The 18,649-nt window shown below is 38.5% G+C and overlaps 1 protein-coding gene across 1 annotated transcript; it reads left to right on the top strand.

Annotated features, from left to right (window-relative positions):
• Nucleotides 1–3,214: 3,214 nt before the first annotated feature.
• On the top strand, nt 3,215–4,188 carry BNACNNG68810D. The gene has a single exon (XM_013876779.3). The coding sequence runs from the start codon at nt 3,439–3,441 to the stop codon at nt 3,907–3,909; it is 471 nt and encodes a 156-aa protein (XP_013732233.1). The 5' UTR covers nt 3,215–3,438; the 3' UTR covers nt 3,910–4,188.
• Nucleotides 4,189–18,649: the final 14,461 nt, after the last annotated feature.

The following is an 18,649-nucleotide window of genomic DNA, read 5'->3' as shown; positions in this document are numbered from 1 at the left end:
AATATCTTCTCAAGGTTGCACTGAATCACGGCTATGTTAGTCTTCAAATTTTCAATACCTTCAAGAGTCACTGATCTCGTGCATAAATCGCGGAAGAAACCACTTATCCCTGCAATTGCTTCATGAACATTTCGTGGTAATAGTTCCTTGAAGGCGAACGGAAGGAGGCGCTGCATCATTACATGGCAATCGTGGCTTTTCAAGCCAGTAAACTTTCCTTCCTTTCTGTCGATACAGTTACGCAAATTTGATGCGTAACCGTCTGGAAATTCCACATCGTTTGAAATCCAATCAAAGAACGCATCTTTTCCCTCTGCATCAAGTCGGTATATGGGAAAAGGAGCCCTACCATTCTCATCAACATGAAGTTCTGAACGAGCACATATATCGACTAAATCCAGTCTTGACTTCAAATTATCCTTTGTTTTACCTTGAACATTAAGGATCGTGTTCATGAGATTGTCAAAAAAGTTCTTCTCAATATGCATGACATCTAAATTATGCCTTAGCAGATGATCCTCCCAGTATGGCAGATCCCAGAAAATACTTTTTTGTGCCAGTTATGTAGTTCTCCAACAGCATCTACCGGAAAACGCTCATGTCCACCGACGTCTGGCGTCCTTTCTGCACCAAAATCTCTTAGTTGTATCTTCAAATCTTTCCCACAAATTTCCGGAGGTGGACTGTCAAACACCCTCTTGTTCTTCGTAAACAAATTCCTACTCCTACGATATGGATGATCAGGTGGTAGGAATCTCCTGTGACAGTCAAACCAACACGTTTTCCTTCCGTGTTTTAGTTGGAAAGCATCAGTGTTATCTTGACAATATGGACATGATAGCCTTCCATGCGTTGTCCATCCAGACAACATACCATATGCTGGAAAATCACTTATTGTCCACATTAGTACTGCCCGCATTTGAAAGTTTTCTTTACACGAAACATCGTATGTTTCAGCACCTTGAGCCCATAGTTGTTGCAACTCATATATTAGTGGCTGAAGAAACACATCAAGTGATCTCTTAGGATGCTCTGGTCCGGGAACGAGAATCGAGAGAAACAAAAACTCTCGTCGCAAGCACAAGTTTGGGGGTAGGTTGTATGGTGTAAGAATGACGGGCCATAGAGAATATTGTCTTCCACTCTTGCCAAACGGACTGAAACCATCAGTACATAATCCAAGGTAGACATTTCTTCTCTCATACGCAAAGTCGGGATACTTTGATTGGAAATGCTTCCACGCTTTTGCATCTGAAGGATGTCTGATCTCACCATCTGTTGAGTGCTCCGCATGCCATCTCATTGGTTGCGCTGTGCGTTCAGACAGATACAACCTCTGCAACCTTTCCGTCAAAGGTAAATACCACATCCTTTTATATGGCACTGGAACTCTTCCACTCGTATCTTTATAACGAGGTTTTCCACAAAATTTGCATGTAACCCGCTGTTCATCCGCCCTCCAATAAATCATGCAGTTGTCGCTGCATACATCTATTACCTGATACGATAAACCAAGACCAGCTACGAGTTTCTGAACCTCGTAGTATGAACCAGGAGCTACATTATCCTCGGGTAGAATACCTTTTACAAAATCAGCAATCGCATCCACACAGTCTTCAGCCAAATTATAATCTGTTTTAATGCCCATCAATCTTGTAGCAGATGATAAAGCTGAATGACCATCTCTGCAACCTTCGTACAATGGTTGCTTTCCAGCATCCAACATATCATAAAATCTCCTAGCTTCTGCATTGGGTAAATCTTCCCCTCTAAAATGATCATTTACCATCTGCTCAGTACCTACACCATAATCTACATCCGTTCTAATTGGTTCTTCTAATCTAACCGCTGGCTGAGGTTCGCTAGTACTACCATGTTCATAATCAGTTTCCCCATGATGATACCAAATTTTGTAACTTCGTGTAAACCCACTCAAATATAGATGAGTCCAAACATCCCACTCTTTAATAACCTTTCTATTTTTACAATTAGAGCAAGGACATCTTAACATACCTGTTTTTGCTTCCGGTTGTCGGTGAACTAACCCCATGAATTCGGTTATACCTCGTTGGTATTCTTCCGTAAGCAATCTCGTGTTCGGATCCAAATGAGGTCGATCGATCCAAGAACGAAAATAATTTGAAGAAGACATATTTTTTATGAATCAAATTCGTGTGTAAATAGAGTAAGAGGGATGATGAAGATATGGAGTGAATGAAGAGTAAGAGGAGTGCTTGTATTTATAGTTTAAATCCTGCCGACAGACCGAGGAAATTCCGACGGAATTCCGACGGAAAAGGCTAGTTCGTCGGAATTTCCTCGGAATTTTGTAAAATCCCCCAACGGCTCTCCAACGGCTATAATATTTCCTCGGAATTCATCGGTTTTTTCCGAGGAACACATATTTCCTCGGAATATTCCGACAGAATGATGTTTCCTCGGAATTCCGTCGGTATATTCCGAGGAAACACAAAATTTGGTTTCCTCGGAATTTCCTCGGAAATTCCTCGGGATATTCTGAGGATTTCTTTTTCCGTCGGAATGTCCGTCAGAATATGGCTGTTTTCTTGTAGTGTTACCTACATGAATCGGGAAATTAGTGCCCACATTCCCGACATAGAGAAAAAAAGGAGTTGAAGTCCTAACAGTTTTTTCAGTATTAGACTAAACCACAGATTCAAGGCTCAGTTATTTTGAAACCCTAACATTTTAAATCCAAATTTATTATATTTTTCCATGCATTATTTGATTTATATACCAACAACTACCTAAGTAAACACTAACAAGTTCCATCACCCTCAACTTTGAATATATAAGATATAAAAATATCATATGACTTCGTCGTTCATTCTTATATCAAACTCATCAACCTATGTAATATCCAAAGTCCCATCAATCACATTATAGACAAAAAAAACAATAAAATCTCGTAAACAAAACTATAAAATACACCTATAATGTAGTCGATTCCGCGCTTGCGCGGAGACTATGCACCTAGTGTATAAAAAGGATTGGTGTTCAAAAAATAATAATCAAAGATTGAATTATGAAACAGTTACATCGTTTAGCATTTACACAAGCCGACATAAAAAAAAAAGTCAAATGATTTCTTCATGAGTTGTTTTATCCAAAGGAAGATTGACATGTGTTTCTTTGTCTATCATTTGCTTGGTGAACAAATAATTATATCAACGAAACGTCAAACGTGTAACATATTTCAACAAAAAAAGGCGTTTATACTTTAATACAGACAGCTGATAATTGATTTGATTTAGACATAATTTCATACCCATTTGGACCCACTTTACAAACCTGATTCACTGTATTCGTGGATATTATCATAAACATGTTATCTTTTATATTGTAGTATATAAAGGTGATCACAGAACATAAATTACATAATGGTACAGTCTTAGCTCTCTCTCTCCATCTCTCTAAATGGAGGAGACACGGAAGAAAGAAGTCAAGAGGGGAAGAGATACGGCGGCGAAGGAAATGCAAACGCCGATGATGATCTCCGGAGGAGGCGATAACGAGGACGAGTATACTCCTGAAGAAATCATGCAGCTCGTCGAGTCTTCTTATCCGACGACGAACATCGACGGAACTAACTTTTCCGGCGAGGATCAGAGTTTCAGAGTGAGGTTTATCGACGATCCGTACGCGGTTCCGGTGGTTGTTCAGTCATCTACCGGTTACATCACGATCAACGTCAACGAGGAAAGCTGTGGTCCGTCGTTTTCAGACAGCAACGCTTCCGCCATGGCAAGCGTCGATGCAAGCGGTCTGTTCGGTTGCTGCCTCGGTTCGAACGGCGCGTGGAGTACAAACGACGTGAGAGCGAGTGAGAACGAGTGTGAGTGGGACGACGAATTGCTGGCGAGGTTTCTAGGTGAAGACAGTGTTTGACCAATGCGTCGTCTTGCGGAGAAAGCTTTTGAATGTTTGGGGGTATTTTGGTCAATTCGAAGGACTGTCATTAAGATAAAATTGATTTGCATGTTGTTAATAGGTAGGTAGCAAGAAAATGGAAAATCAGTTAATGGTAGTAAAAACTAGAATAGTTAGCTAGCATCTACCTAGTTTAATGTGACCATTTTGGTAAATTATGTCACATAGTGGTGCGAATGAGTAATACCTTGAGGCTAGGAAATTATTTTGTAAATTTCAAAAGAATTTTTTTTTTTTACTGAGAGTACTGTTTTTATTTATTTATTTAACTTTAGGTTACATATCAAGGCCCACTACTATCTCTACCATGGATCTAACTCAAGATTTCCCCCTCCTAACAAAAGCCCAAACCAAGGCATCAAACTCCTAAGGATTTTTTTTTAAAAAATAGAGAGGCAAAATGCAAGAACTGAGCTTTTCCTTGTCCCAGAATTTGTGCTCGAGCTAAGAGATCCAACCTTAGTCGTATCGTTTGCTTTATCTCTGCAATGATGGCTTCAAGGGGCCGAGCATATCAGTGTGAATCCTGGAGTTTCTCTCTTTCCAAATCAAGTATAAACAAACTTAACAAATCAACCTCACAATCAACTTCACATTATTATCTCTTGCATGAGCCTACAACCATCTCAGCATGTCCTCAAACAACCGTGGAGAGCTAAGGTGAAGTCTCGATGTGAAAAACGACCACACTTGCTCACTGAACTCGCAGTAAAAAAAAATGCTGTTTGCACTCGTTATGACCCACGCACATCACACAAGACGGTGGCACTATCAAGCCCTATCGAAGAAGTCTATCTCTTGTTACCATCCTATCTATGGCTGCCACCCAAGATAATAAGAAATCATGCTTAGGAATCCTCCCCGAGAACCACACCACCTTGTGCCAAAACACCTCCAACGTGCAGGGAAATAAGGCTCTCCACGTCTCACTAGTGGAGAATGTCTCTGAACCATTCTGCCCATTAGTAACCCAAACATATTGATCATCAACTTCTGGGCCATAATTGGTGATGAATCAGGCAAATTATCCCTTAGGAAGGTGATGATCGAGTTCCTGCTTCTACTCCTTTCAAAACACCACCCATCGCTCGTTAATGCATCTGCCACCACCGCATTTAAAGTAATGCCAGTCACAGCTGGTCCTCTCTCGCCAACCAACTCAATAAGGGGGCCAAGGGAGGTCCAGTTATCCAACCAAAAGCTTGCTGTAATCCCCGATCCATTCTGACAGTAAATAAAAGGTCTCGCTTCAGTCCTCAACTTACACAGAGATTTCCAAATCCAACTTCCCCGACTCGACGGTTGAAGTGTCCAGAAATTCTCTGTCCCATTCAAAAGTATTTAATGTCCCCATGGAAAAAATGTAAATGAATGCTTTATTTACGAATGAATCCCTATATTTACTTGATATTATATATTGCACACATGAAGCCAAAATCTTTAAATCGAAATACTCATTAGTTGTTATAAATCATATTGTGGATGTCCATAACCGACCCGGTTCATAACCGGCCCAATGCTAGAGAGAGAGAGAGAGTCGACTGTGAGGAGAGAGAGAGAGAGAGAATCGGCATCTTGCTTTTTCGTATTAGACTATGATTTGTACTCTTTCCATATTTGTATTTCCTTTCTTTAGTCTTTCCAGTGTTCTATGACGGTTTAATTTCCTATATTTAAAGAGCTCCTTATGTTTATGAATAATACAGAAACATAGATTATATTCTCTAGTTTCACAACACGTTATCAGCTAGATGGAATCTAAATCCCTAAGCTAAAACAAACCGCCTAAAACCCTAACCCTAATCGGCGAACATCCTTACCGGCGAACCATCCTAATTCCGATCGCGAAACCTTACATCCCGATCCTTGTTTACAATTTGTTCCCGATCACCTTCAGCTTAAGGCGTTCCTGATCCTAGCTCTGACGATTTCGGCTTGTTCAACCTCAGCTCACAAACAAGACAATCTCAGACAGATCGCAACCCGATCAGCACGTTGGACAGCTCGCGTTCCCGATCTCAGCAATTAGACAGCTCGCGACAACATCAGCTCGCGTTCCGATCAGTTCCAGCTCGCGGTTCATCTCTTTGGTGGTCCATTCAACCCTACTTGAGGTTAAGGTAATTCAAAACTTTAAAGAGAACCCATAATTGAATTTGATTGTTTGATAAGAATCGAAACCATAAAAACAACAAGCCCTAATAGTATGATCTAATGTTAAAATCAAAACCATAGGGTAATAGATCAAAACCCCAATGAGTAAATCGAAGCTCTTAATAATAAGTTCGATACCCCAAACCCTAATCGAGATTGATTGTTTGATCAATTAAAATTGAAACGTTAATGGTTTTGAATCTCAAAACCCCAATGATCTAAGATCAAAATCGAAACCCTAATATCCATGATCCTAGCCGCATACATGCTTATTGCATGAATGCATGAAATCAATTTTATTTAAAACCCTAATACTAAAACACATTCGATTTGATAAATCCTAATTCGAAATCAAATTGATTGATTGAATGAATTAAAATCGAAACCCTAATCTAATGCTTTGAATCGAAATTGATTTTTTGAATGATTGTATGTTTGGATATAGTATGCTAGCATTGATTAATTAAAACCATATTGAATTTGATCACATAGAAATCGATTGCTAGGATTGATAATCTCATTTTTGAATTTGGTTGTTTGAATTGATAAAACCGATTGAATGATTTTCAAATTGAAGTCGTATTGATTGTTTGATCGAAACCCTAATGTCTTGAAATTAAAATCGAATACTATCTTGTTTGATTGATTAAAATCGAATGCTTAAATTGAAATAGAAATCGCTTGCTAGGTTAAATGATTTATGCATTCTCGTCTTGATAATGATCCAGCTAGTATTGATAGTTTTCATACATTCTCGAATGAACCCTAATTGTTGCATTGCTCGACTGTTTGATTGCAATTACACATTGAACTCTTAGAAAACCGTTTGCTAAGATTGAAAACAAATAACCATTGTATTGATTGCATTGAAATCGTTTGCTAATATTGTAGCCGTGCGGCTTGTTTGCATCATGCATGCATAATAGTACGAACTGATTGCATATAGAATCTAAATGCTAAGATTGAACATGTACGCATCATATACGAATGACCTATTTGCATCATACCTAGAATCCGGATTGCTTGAGCATATTGATTGCATTCGCTTGAACACTTTTGAATCTAAATTATGAAACACATGATTTCAGATGTCGAAAATCAACAACTTGGATTTTGCTGCCCTAAGTCTCTCTGGAGATAATTACTTGCAATGGACACTTGATGCTAAGATCATCTTAAAATCCAAGGGACTCGGTGAATGTATCACCGAGGGCAATAATGCAAGTGAGAAAGTGCGATATTAATTATACGCCATCATCTTATTGAGAGTCTCAAAGATCAGTATTTGACTATTGAGAATCCTCTAGACCTTTGGACATAGTTGAAAACGAGATATGATCACCAGAGAACGGTGCTATTACCAAAGGCTACATATGATTGGAGGAATCTCAGAATCCAGGACTTTAAGTCTGTGGACGAGTAAAACACGGCCCTGTTTAAATAGTTTCGAAATTGAAACTGTGTGGTGAGGATATAACAAATAAGGATATGCTTGAGAAAACCTTTTCCACCTTCCACACAAGCAATGTGTTGTTACAACAACAGTACCGTGAGAAGGGCTTCACAACTTATGCTAATCAGATCTCTTGTCTCTTGCTCGCTGAGTAAAACAATGAACTGTTGATGAGAAACAGTGAATTGAGACCTCCTGGAACAAACCCATTACCTGAGGCACATGCGACCGTTGAGGCTAAGAAAGAGTCGAACCATGTCCAGAGTGATAGCCAACGCGGCCGTGGTCATGGAAAATGGCATGCACGTGGTGGTCGAGGCTGAAACTCGTTTGGTCGAGGCTGAGGCAACTCATATGGCCGTGGCTCCTATGGAGGCCGTGGACATGGCCGAGGCCGTGGTACATCTTTCAAGCCACATAACTCGATCAAATCTGTGTGCCATAGATGTGGTATGGATAATCATTGGGCTAAGACATGTAGGACTCCCAAACATCTCATTGACCTCTACCAAGAGAGTTTGAAAGGGAAGAATCCTGAAGCTCATATGACTTATCAAGATGGTGAAGATGATTTCAATCATGAACGAGACGATCTTATGGATTACGAAACTTCAGATTGTTCAAAAAAATGAAGTTCAATTTGACATTTATGTTTTTGTGTTCTTTGCTTTATGTTTTCTATGTTTTGATATTGCTTTGAACTTGTTTTCTTATTATAATTTAATGAATGAAAGTTTTTGATATAAAAGTCTCTAAAGCATCATGACTATACGTCTTGATAATGCTGGTGAGTTCACGTCCCAAGCGTTTAATGATTATTGTATGTCCATGGGGGTAACTGTTGAACACTCTGTGGCACATGTACATACACGGAACGGCTTAGCCGAATCATTCGTAAAATGAACTAATAGCTAAACCATTACTTATGAGGTCTAAGCCTTCGGTCTCAGCTTGGGGACACGCGGTCTTGCACGCGTCCGAATTGATTCGTATAAGACAGTCTAGTGAACATAGATATTCCCCATTACAATTGCTTACGGGTCATGAGCCAGACATATCCCATCTTAAGACATTTGGTTGTGCCGTCTATGTGCCAATTGCACTACCACAGAGAACAAAGATGGGACCTCAAAGGAGGATGGGGATATATGTTGGATATGTTTCTCCCATGATTATTAAATACCTTGAGCCAACTACGGGTGATTTGTTTAAGGCCAGGTATGCGGATTGTCACTTTGATGAATCCGAACATCCAACATTAGGGGGAGAGAATAGTAAGCTGGTAAAAGAAATTACATGGAATCAAACATCCTTATCTTGGCAAGATCCTCGAACTCAGGAATATGATTTAGAATTTCAAAAGATAATACATTTACAAAAGCTAGCTAATCAATTGCCAGATTCCTTTGCTGATCCGAAAAGAGTGACTAAGTCGCATATACCAGCTGCTAATGCACCAATCAGAATTGATGTACAAGAGGGACACAATCAAGTTGCTACAGAGTCTAGACAATGTTTGAAACGTGGTAGACCAATAGGTTCCAAAGATAAGAACCCTCGGAAAACTAAGAAAGGTGCAGAGAATGAAACCGAGGTTGTTAAAACCCTAGACACGACCGCGGCCGTTCCAAAATCCCGGGACTTAGCCGCGGCCGATCCCAAAACCCTAATAGCGATTGCGGACGATCATGAATGCTTAGATGCTGCCGGCCCTGATGTATCTAATACTGATTCTTGGGACGCCAAGATTCAAGGTACTGAAGGTCCTGATAATAATGAGATCACAATAAACTATGCCTTGTCTGGGATACAATGGAACAGAAAGAATATCGACATTGATGATATATTTACATGCAATGTAGCACTTGAAATCATGGATGATAATGAGGATCATGAACCCACGACTATTTATGAGTGCACTCAACGATCAGATTGGATCAAATGGAAAGAAGCTATAAATGTGGAGTTAAACTCTTTAAAGAAGAGAGATGTCTTTGGACCAATATTCCGGACACCTTATGATGTTAAACCAGTCGGCCATAAGTGGGTCTTTGTGAGAAACAGAAACGAACATGGTAATCTCGTTAGATATAAAGTACGGCTTATTGCACAAGGATTCTCACAAAGACCAGGAATAAATTATGAGGAGACATATTCCCCTGTGGTGGATGCTACTACTTTTAGATTCCTGATAAGTCTGGCTATAAGAGAAAAATTAGACTTGCGGTTAATGGATGTTGTAACTGCATACTTATATGGACCACTTGATAATGAACTTCATATGAAAGTACCAGAGGGTATAGAGTTGAAAAAAAAATCGAGTACTCGAGAACAACACTGTATAAAGTTGAATAAATCACTTTATGGATTGAAACAATCAGGCCGAATGTGGTACAATAGACTAAGTGAGTACTTAGTGAAAGAGGGATATAAGAATGATCCGATCAGCCCTTGTATCTTTATAAAGAAATTCGGCCAGGGCTTTGTAATCATAGCAGTGTATGTTGATGATTTGAATATCCTAGGAACCTTTGTAGAGATTTCTTAAACAGTTGAATATCTTAAGGAAGAATTCGAGATGAAAGATCTAGGAAAAACGAAGTTTTGTTTGGGATTACAGCTTGAGTACATAAGAGATGAAATCCTTGTGCATCAAATGGCATATACAGAAAAAGTACTCATGAGATTCAACATGGCCTAGTCTCACCCATTGTCTAACCCCATGGTCGTGAGGTCCCTCGGCCTGGACACTGATCCGTTCCGTCCTAAGATGGACGATAAAATGTCCTTGGTCCCGAAGTGCCATATCTCAGTGCCATAGGAGCTTTGATGTATCTGGCTAGTCACACGACCAGATATATGTTTTGCCGTGAATCTATTGTCTAGATTAAGCTCTTGTCCAACCCAAAGACACTGGAACGGGATTAAACATGTTCTTCGTTACCTGCAAGGAACGAAAGACTTGGGTTTATTTTATATTAACCAAAACAAAGAAGGTTTAGTTGATTTTGCTGATGCATGTTATCTTTCGGATCCACACAATGCTCGATCACAGACCACTACAAGAAAACACACCGAATTCTGACGGAGGTTCCGACGGACACCAAGGTCGTCGGACATTTGTGACGGAATACTGACAAATTTCTGACAAAATCCAAAAAAATTAAGTCGTCGGAATTCCGTCGGCCATTTCCGATGGAATTCCGACGAAATATGGTTCGTCGGAACTTTCCGACGACTTTTCGACGACATTCCGATAAAAAATGTAACCGTTGTAGTCGTCGGAAGTTCGTCGGTATATTCCGACGAATTTCCGACGACATTCTGATTAACAGCAAAGTCGTCGGAATTTCGTCGAAAAATACCGACGGAATTCCGACGAACCATGTGACCATTGCCGACAAATATATATGACCGTTGTATAGCCGTTTGAGATTGGACAATACCGACGGAATTCCGACGGACTGCTTTACATCCGTCGGAATTCCGTCGGAAAGTCGTCGGAGGTCCGTAAGCAATTTCCTATAAATACAACCCCTCCTCATTCAACTCATTCACACTTCATTCTCTCTTCATTCTCTTTAGTCATAACAATTCCGTGAAAATCATGTCTTCAGAAGTTTATTATCGTTCGTGGATGGATAAACCTCATTTGGATCCGAACACTAATTTGCTTACGGAAGAATACGTTCAAGGGATTGGAGAATTCATGAGGCTTGTTCAACAGCAACCGGATGCAAAAAGTGGTATGTTAAGATGTCCATGCTCTTCTTGCAATAATAATAAGGTTATAAAAGAATTTGATGTTTGGACTCATTTGTATATGAAAGGGTTTTCACGTAATTATAAAGTTTAATACCTTCATGGGGAAACTGGTTATGAATATGGTAGTACTAGCGAACCTCAGCCTGTTAGTGAACCTCAGCCTGATATTAAGTTAGAAGAATCTAGAACGGATATAGATTATGGTGTAGGTACTGAGCAGATGGTACATGATCATTATAGAGGGGAAGAACCAAACCCCGAATCTAGGAGATTTTTTGACATGTTGGATGCAGGAAAACAACCTTTGTATCAAAATTGTAGAGATGGTCATTCAATCTTATCATCTGCAACTAAATTAATGGGTATTAAGACAGACTATAATTTGGCTGAAGAATGTATGGATGCGATTACTGATTTTGTCAAAGGTATTCTACCTGAGGATAACCTTGCACCGGGTTCATACTACGAGGTTCAGAAACTTGTTGCAGGTCTTCAACTACCGTATGAAGTGATAGATGTATGTATTGACAACTGCATGATCTACTGGAGAGCGGATGAGACACGGAATGTATGCAAATTTTGTGGTAAACCTCGTTATCAGGAGACGAGAGGAATAGTTCCGATCCCATTCAAAAGAATGTGGTATTTGCCTTTGACGAAAAGATTGAAGAGGTTGTATCAGTGTGAGCGCACAGCAAAAGCAATGAGATGACATGCAGAGCATTCCACAAATGGTGAGATTAGACATCCTTCAGATGCAAAGGCTTGGAAACATTTCCAGTCAACATATCCAGAATTCGCGGAAGAGAGAAGAAATGTTTATCTTGGATTATCTACTGATGGTTTCAGCCCATTTGGAAAGCATGGAAGGCAATATTCTCTATGGCCAGTTATTGTGACACCGTACAACTTACGGCCGAGCTTGTGCATGCGACTAGAGTTTTTGTTTCTCTCAATTCTCGTCCTCGGGCCAGATCATCCTAAAAGATCACTAGATGTGTTTCTTCAACCACTAATATACGAGTTGCAACAACTATGGGCGCATGGTTTTGAGACATACGATGTTTCGCGCAAAGAAAACTTTCAGATGCGGGCAGTACTTATGTGGACAATAAGTGACTTTCCAGCATATGGTATGTTATCTGGATGGACAACACATGGAAAGCTATCATGTCCATATTGTCAAGATGACACAGATGCTTTCCAACTAAAGAACGGAAGGAAAACGTGTTGGTTTGACTGTCACAGACGATTTCTACCACCTGATCATCCATACCGCAGGAGTAAGACTTCGTTTACGAAGAACAAGCAGGTGTTTGATGGTCCACCTGAGGAAGTTAGTGGGAAAGATTTGTTGAAGCAGTTTAGGTATTTTGATGCAGAAAGGACGCCAGATGTAGGTGGACATGAAAACATTCGAGTCAATGCGGTTGGAGAGCTACATAACTGGCACAAAAAGAGTATTTTCTGGGATTTGCCATATTGGGAGAGTCATCTATTGCGGCATAATTTAGATGTCATGCATATTGAGAAGAACTTCTTCGATAATCTGATAAACACAGTCCTTAACATCCAAGGTAAAACGAAGGATAATTTGAAGTCAAGGTTGGATTTAGTCGATATTTGTGATCGTTCTGAACTTCACGTTGATGAGAACGGTACGGCCCCTTTTCCCATTTATCGGCTGGATGGTGCTAGAAAAGAAGAGTTCTTTGATTGGATTACAGATAAAGTGAAATTTCCTGACGGATATGCATCAAATTTGGGGAACTGCGTTGATAGAAGCGAAGGAAAGTTTACTGGCTTGAAGAGTCATGATTGTCATGTAATTATGCAGCGCCTCCTTCCATTTGCTTTTTCAGCATTATTGCCACGTAATGTTCAATCATATATGTTTAGTTTAAATTTAATATATATAAACTAATTAACTTTTCAATCATATATGTTTTTAATTTATAGGTGAATGATGGTTTGGCCAGAGGTCTTGTGTTCGATGATTGGATACGCGAATTTGTGCAGGGACCAAACTATGTGGTCAAATCATATCCTAAATTTTGTACGCGAGGATATGCATTCACAAGGAAAGGTCATTCTAAGACAACATATGATGCTGGTGTTTCATCTTCTTTTGGTGACGATGTCTACTACGGCAACATAAAAGAAATATTGGAAATCCAATTTCCTGGAATGGTTGGATTGCGTTGTGTAGTATTCTATTGTGATTGGTATGACACCACCCCAGATAGAGGAGTGAAGATTGATGCGTTTGGTGTTACATCAGTTCATTCGCGGCGGAAACTTCAATATTATGATCTCTTCATTCTTGGTTCGCAAGCTGATCAGGTATGTCAATCTATTCATATTTTTTTACCAATATAATTAATTAATGTTATATATTTTACTAATACTTGTATAATTGATATGTATAGGTGTGCTACATCAGTTACCCTCGGATGACGTACAGAGACGATCCATGGGTTACTGTAACGCAAATCAACCCAAGAGGACGAGTGGATGGAACTTCTGATGATGATGAACCATTGCAACCAGAGTCTACCAGCAACGCCCAGGCAGTTGAAGATTTGGAAAATGTTCAACTCGTTGAGAATTTGACTGTGTTTGGACATGATGCTGTCGTACATTCAGAGCCGGAAGCCGAGGTTGGGGAGTTTGATGAAGATTCAGAAGATTCTGATTAGTTTTTTTTTTTTAATTTTTAATGGTCCGTCGGAAATCTCTCGCAATATACTGACGACATAGCGACGACAATGGGTTTCATTGAACATTGGAAAGGTCGTCGGTATTTTCCGACGAAATACCGACGACATATGTTTCTATAAAGTTTCAATCATAAAAATCTATAAATTTAGATGCCAAAACTATGAAAATAACACATAATAAGTGTTTAGTATAGTATTAGATCGCAACCGTTCTAATATAACAACTCATTAAAATATTTATGTATGCATATCATTGTTTTCATAACATCTCATCTTAACATTATATACTTATACAATCATATTTATATAAGCTTACACTACAAAAAATGTTATTGTGTAAAATCGTGTTATAAAACATTTTTATTGTTAAATCTTTATGCAAATACTATATATATTATCAAAGATTTAGATTTTGCATTTAGAAACTTGAAATCAACACCCTAAACACTAAGTCGTCGGAATTCCGTCGGAATATACCGACGGAATGTGTCCGTCGGAATATACTGACGGACACATTCCGTCGGAATTTAAATTTGCCCGGGAGAACCAAACCGCTTGAAAATTTTCGCGAATTGGCATTTGGTATATTTTAATTATACCGACGGAATACCGACGAACCCGTGTCCGTCGGAATCGTCTGATATAATAACCCTCCTCCTTCTTTCTTCGTTATCTCCGCATCTCTCTCTTTAAATTCCTCTCTCCACCGGCGATTCACCGGCGATTCCTCCCCCAAAACCGGCGATTCATCCCTCTACACCGGCGATTCCTCCCCCAAACCCTAATTCATGTAAGAATCATCCCAAACCTTCTTTAATCTCAATTGTTTAGGGTTTTGGATGTTAGATCTCGGATTTTAGGTTGTTTGATTGATAGTTTAGGATATATAAGTTAGGATTGTTGTTTGGATTGTTGTTTTATTTTTTTTTGGAACATTTTTTTATTTTTAAAAACGTTTTTTGATTTTTTTAAACGTTTTTATTTTATTTTTAAAAACGTTTTTCAAGTTTCCAGTAATGAAATATATATAATAAAACGTTTTTAAAATTTTTTAAAAATATTTAACAACATTTTTCTATATTTATAAATTTTTTATAATTTTGTATACATATATATATATGTAAATCATGTATAATAAAAATTTTAAAATTTTTTAAAATTTTTTATAAGTTTCCACTAATAAACTATGTATAATAAAACATTTTTTAAAAAAATATAAATATTTAACAATATTTTTCTTCATTTATAAATTTTTAACAACATTTTTCTATATTTATAAATTTTTTATAATTTTGTATACATATATATATATGTAAATCATGTATAATAAAAATTTTAAATTTTTTTATAATTTTTTATAAGTTTCCAGTAATAAACTATGTATAATAAAACGTTTTTTTAAAAAAAAATATTAATATTTAACAACATTTTTCTTCATTTATAAATTTTTAACAACATTTTTTTATATTTATAAATTTTTAATAATTTTGTATACATATATATATATATATATATATATATAAAAGGTTTAATAGTTTTTTTTTAAACGTTTATAAAACCTTTTGTAAATATATAAATGAAAACATTAAAAATAGAAATGATTTGAGAATATGTTTGATGTATTAATTTTTTTTTTAGGGCCGAGGATGAAGCCCGCCCCGCAGCCCGTCTTCGACGTAGTTCGGTGAGCAGTTCCCGTGCATCGGGATCGTCTCATGACTCGGTTCCCGCATATATTCCCGCTCCAGCTCCCTCTGCCCCTCACGCTGCCCCTCACGCTGCTGCTCAACAGGATCCGGGGGTCATGCCGGTTCATCTATTGGTTCAACAACCAGGTCGAGAGCATCTCCCGTTTCTTCAACCCAACCCACGACTAGGCCATAGTACTTGGTTAGTATTTTTTTATTTGTACTGTTATATTTTTTCCTTTAATTAACTTGCTAACTTGTATTTTTTTTAACAGGTTCACCAAGTCGAAAAATGGCATTAGCCGGAGCATCAACCAGATGATGTACTCCATGCTCCGTTTTGGATATCCAAAGTGGAGTGTGATCCCTAACGACGAACGAGAGTTGTGGTTTCGTCAGTTTGCGGTATAGTAACTCTTCATTTTTTTAAAGTTTTTACATTTTTTTAAATATATTTACTTATTAAATTGTGTTTGTTTTGTAGCAAGAGTTCAACTGGCACTCCGATCTTACGGAAACAGTCCGTAAGAAATTCAACGAGAAGGCCATGGACTCTTACACAAAGCAGATAAACACGTGGAAGACAGTTTGGCAGAAGAACAAGAAGCCACGGTTCATCAACGGGACAGTGTGGGAGCAGTTGATAGGTCATTGGGAGAAGGAAGAAACTGCAGAGACGTCTTCTAGGAACTCCAGGAACCGGAAGAGCGATCGTGGCGGGAAAGGTATGTATGTGCACAACCTCGGCGCTTGCTCAATGTCTACTAAGGAGGATGAACTTGTAAGTTTTTTATTATTATTTATCTTTATATTTTTTAAATAAATATTTTATATATTTATTGGCTAATAATGGCGGTTTTTTTAGATCGAAGCAAATGACGGTAATCCCGTTGATCGTCTCCAACTCATTAAGGTGGCTCACACTAACAAGACGACGGGTCAAATTCAGGACCCCGTGATCAAAGGTGTAGTTGATTTGGTGGAAGCTGAAATAGTTGCCCAATCTCAGCCTCTCTCTGATGACGGCGAATCCACGGGAGCTTCAACCAACCTGTCTCTATTGCAAATAAATGAGATGGTTGAAAAGGTAATTTTTTTATTAATACATTTTTTTTATAATGTCGATTACTTACTTGTCCCTATTTACTTACTTTAAATATTTTTGTAGGCGGTTCCTAAAAGGAAAGGAGGCCGTTTAGTTGGGTTGGCCCGTCGTGCTTCTTCGTATCCGGCATCTTCTTCGCAAGCTCTGTATGCCGATCCCATGATTCTCGAGGAGCTACATGACAAAGATGAACGGATTGGGGCATTGGAGGAGCAGAACACCACTATCCTTTCGGAGAATGCCACTATCCGTTCGGAGAATGCCACTATCCTTGCTGAGTTGGCATCCCAGAAGAAGTTCAACACCGAGATTATGCAGAAGCTAGATCGTTTGATGTCTTCGAGTTCATCTTAGTTTATTTCGGCTTTTTAAAACTTTTGGAATGTTTTTTTTCTATTTCGGTTTGTATGAATTTTAAACTTTATGAATGTTTTTTTCCTATTTCGGTTTTTATGAATTTAAATTTTAGAATATTATTAGTTTTAAATTTCTAATTTTTTAAATTTATTAATATCGAAAAATATATAAAAATGCAAAATTAATTTTTTTAAAAAAATGGGTATATACCGACGGACAGTGGTCGTCGGAATATACCGACGGACATATATCCGTCGGAATTTACCGACGAACCCCATTTCCGTCGGAATATACCGACGAACGAGGTTCGTCGGTATATTCCGACGACCGTTGTCCGTCGGTAAATTCTGACGCCTAAAGTTCGTCGGAATACACCGAGGAACACTCTACGTCGGAATTGTCCGAGAAACGTTCTCCGTCGGTACGTAGTTTTTCCGATGAACTCTGGTCTCGTGTATCCGCATCGTAATATCGTCGGAAGTTCGTCAGAATGACGTTTCTCGGTATTCGTCAGAAAGTCGTCGGAAGTTCTGACGAAATTCCGACGAATTTTGTTTTCCGACGAAACGATACCGACGGACGGATTCGTCGGAAATTCGTCGGAATCGGTCTATTTCGACGAATTTTCGACGATTTCCGCCATCAGAATCCCCCTGTTTTCTTGTAGTGGACAGGCTATGTTTTCACACATGGTGGAACAGCCATATCATGGCGTTCCATGAAGCAGACGATCGCGGCCACATCTTCAAACCATTCGGAGATCTTGGCTGTTCATGAGGCCAGACGCGAGTTGTTCAGAACAGGGGGAGTAATACGTGTTGTACTCTTTTTCCTTCACCATGGTTTTGTCCCACTGGGTTTTCTTGGTAAGGTTTTAATGTGGCAACATCTAAAGCGTATTAAAATCCCTTTATGGTTATGGCATCCAAGGGGAAGTGTTATAAATCATATTGTGGATGTCCATAACCGGCCCGGTTCATAACCGGCCCAATGCTAGAGAGAGAGAGAGACGACCGTGAGGAGAGAGAGAGAGAAAGAAAGAGAATCGGCATCTTGCATTTTCCTCATTAGATTATGATTTGTACTATTTCCATATTTGTATTTCCTTTCTTTAATCTTTTCATTATTCTATGACGGTGTAATTCTCTATATATAAATGGTTCTTTATGTTTATGAATAATACAAAAACATAGATTTTATTCTTTAGTTTTACAACATTAGTATTATTATTGTGTGAATTTATTTGGCTATTGATGATCAATAATATACATATTGTATCATTCATTCTTCATTCTTGTAATAGGAGCAAAACTCCGTAAATGTGTTTTTTGGCCCATCTATGTCTCTAACTTCAAAGCAAAGCCAGAGAGTCAAACAAATGAAACACCTTTCTTCTGTCCTGAGAACTTTTATTTGCTGTAGAAACTTTTCATGTTCTTTTCACCAGAGAGATTCC

Source organism: Brassica napus, chromosome C9, assembly GCF_020379485.1.
Source record: "Brassica napus cultivar Da-Ae chromosome C9, Da-Ae, whole genome shotgun sequence".
Taxonomy (NCBI): domain Eukaryota; kingdom Viridiplantae; phylum Streptophyta; class Magnoliopsida; order Brassicales; family Brassicaceae; genus Brassica; species Brassica napus.
Note: the sequence above shows the minus strand (reverse complement) of the source record. Positions and strands in the feature narration are given on the sequence as shown.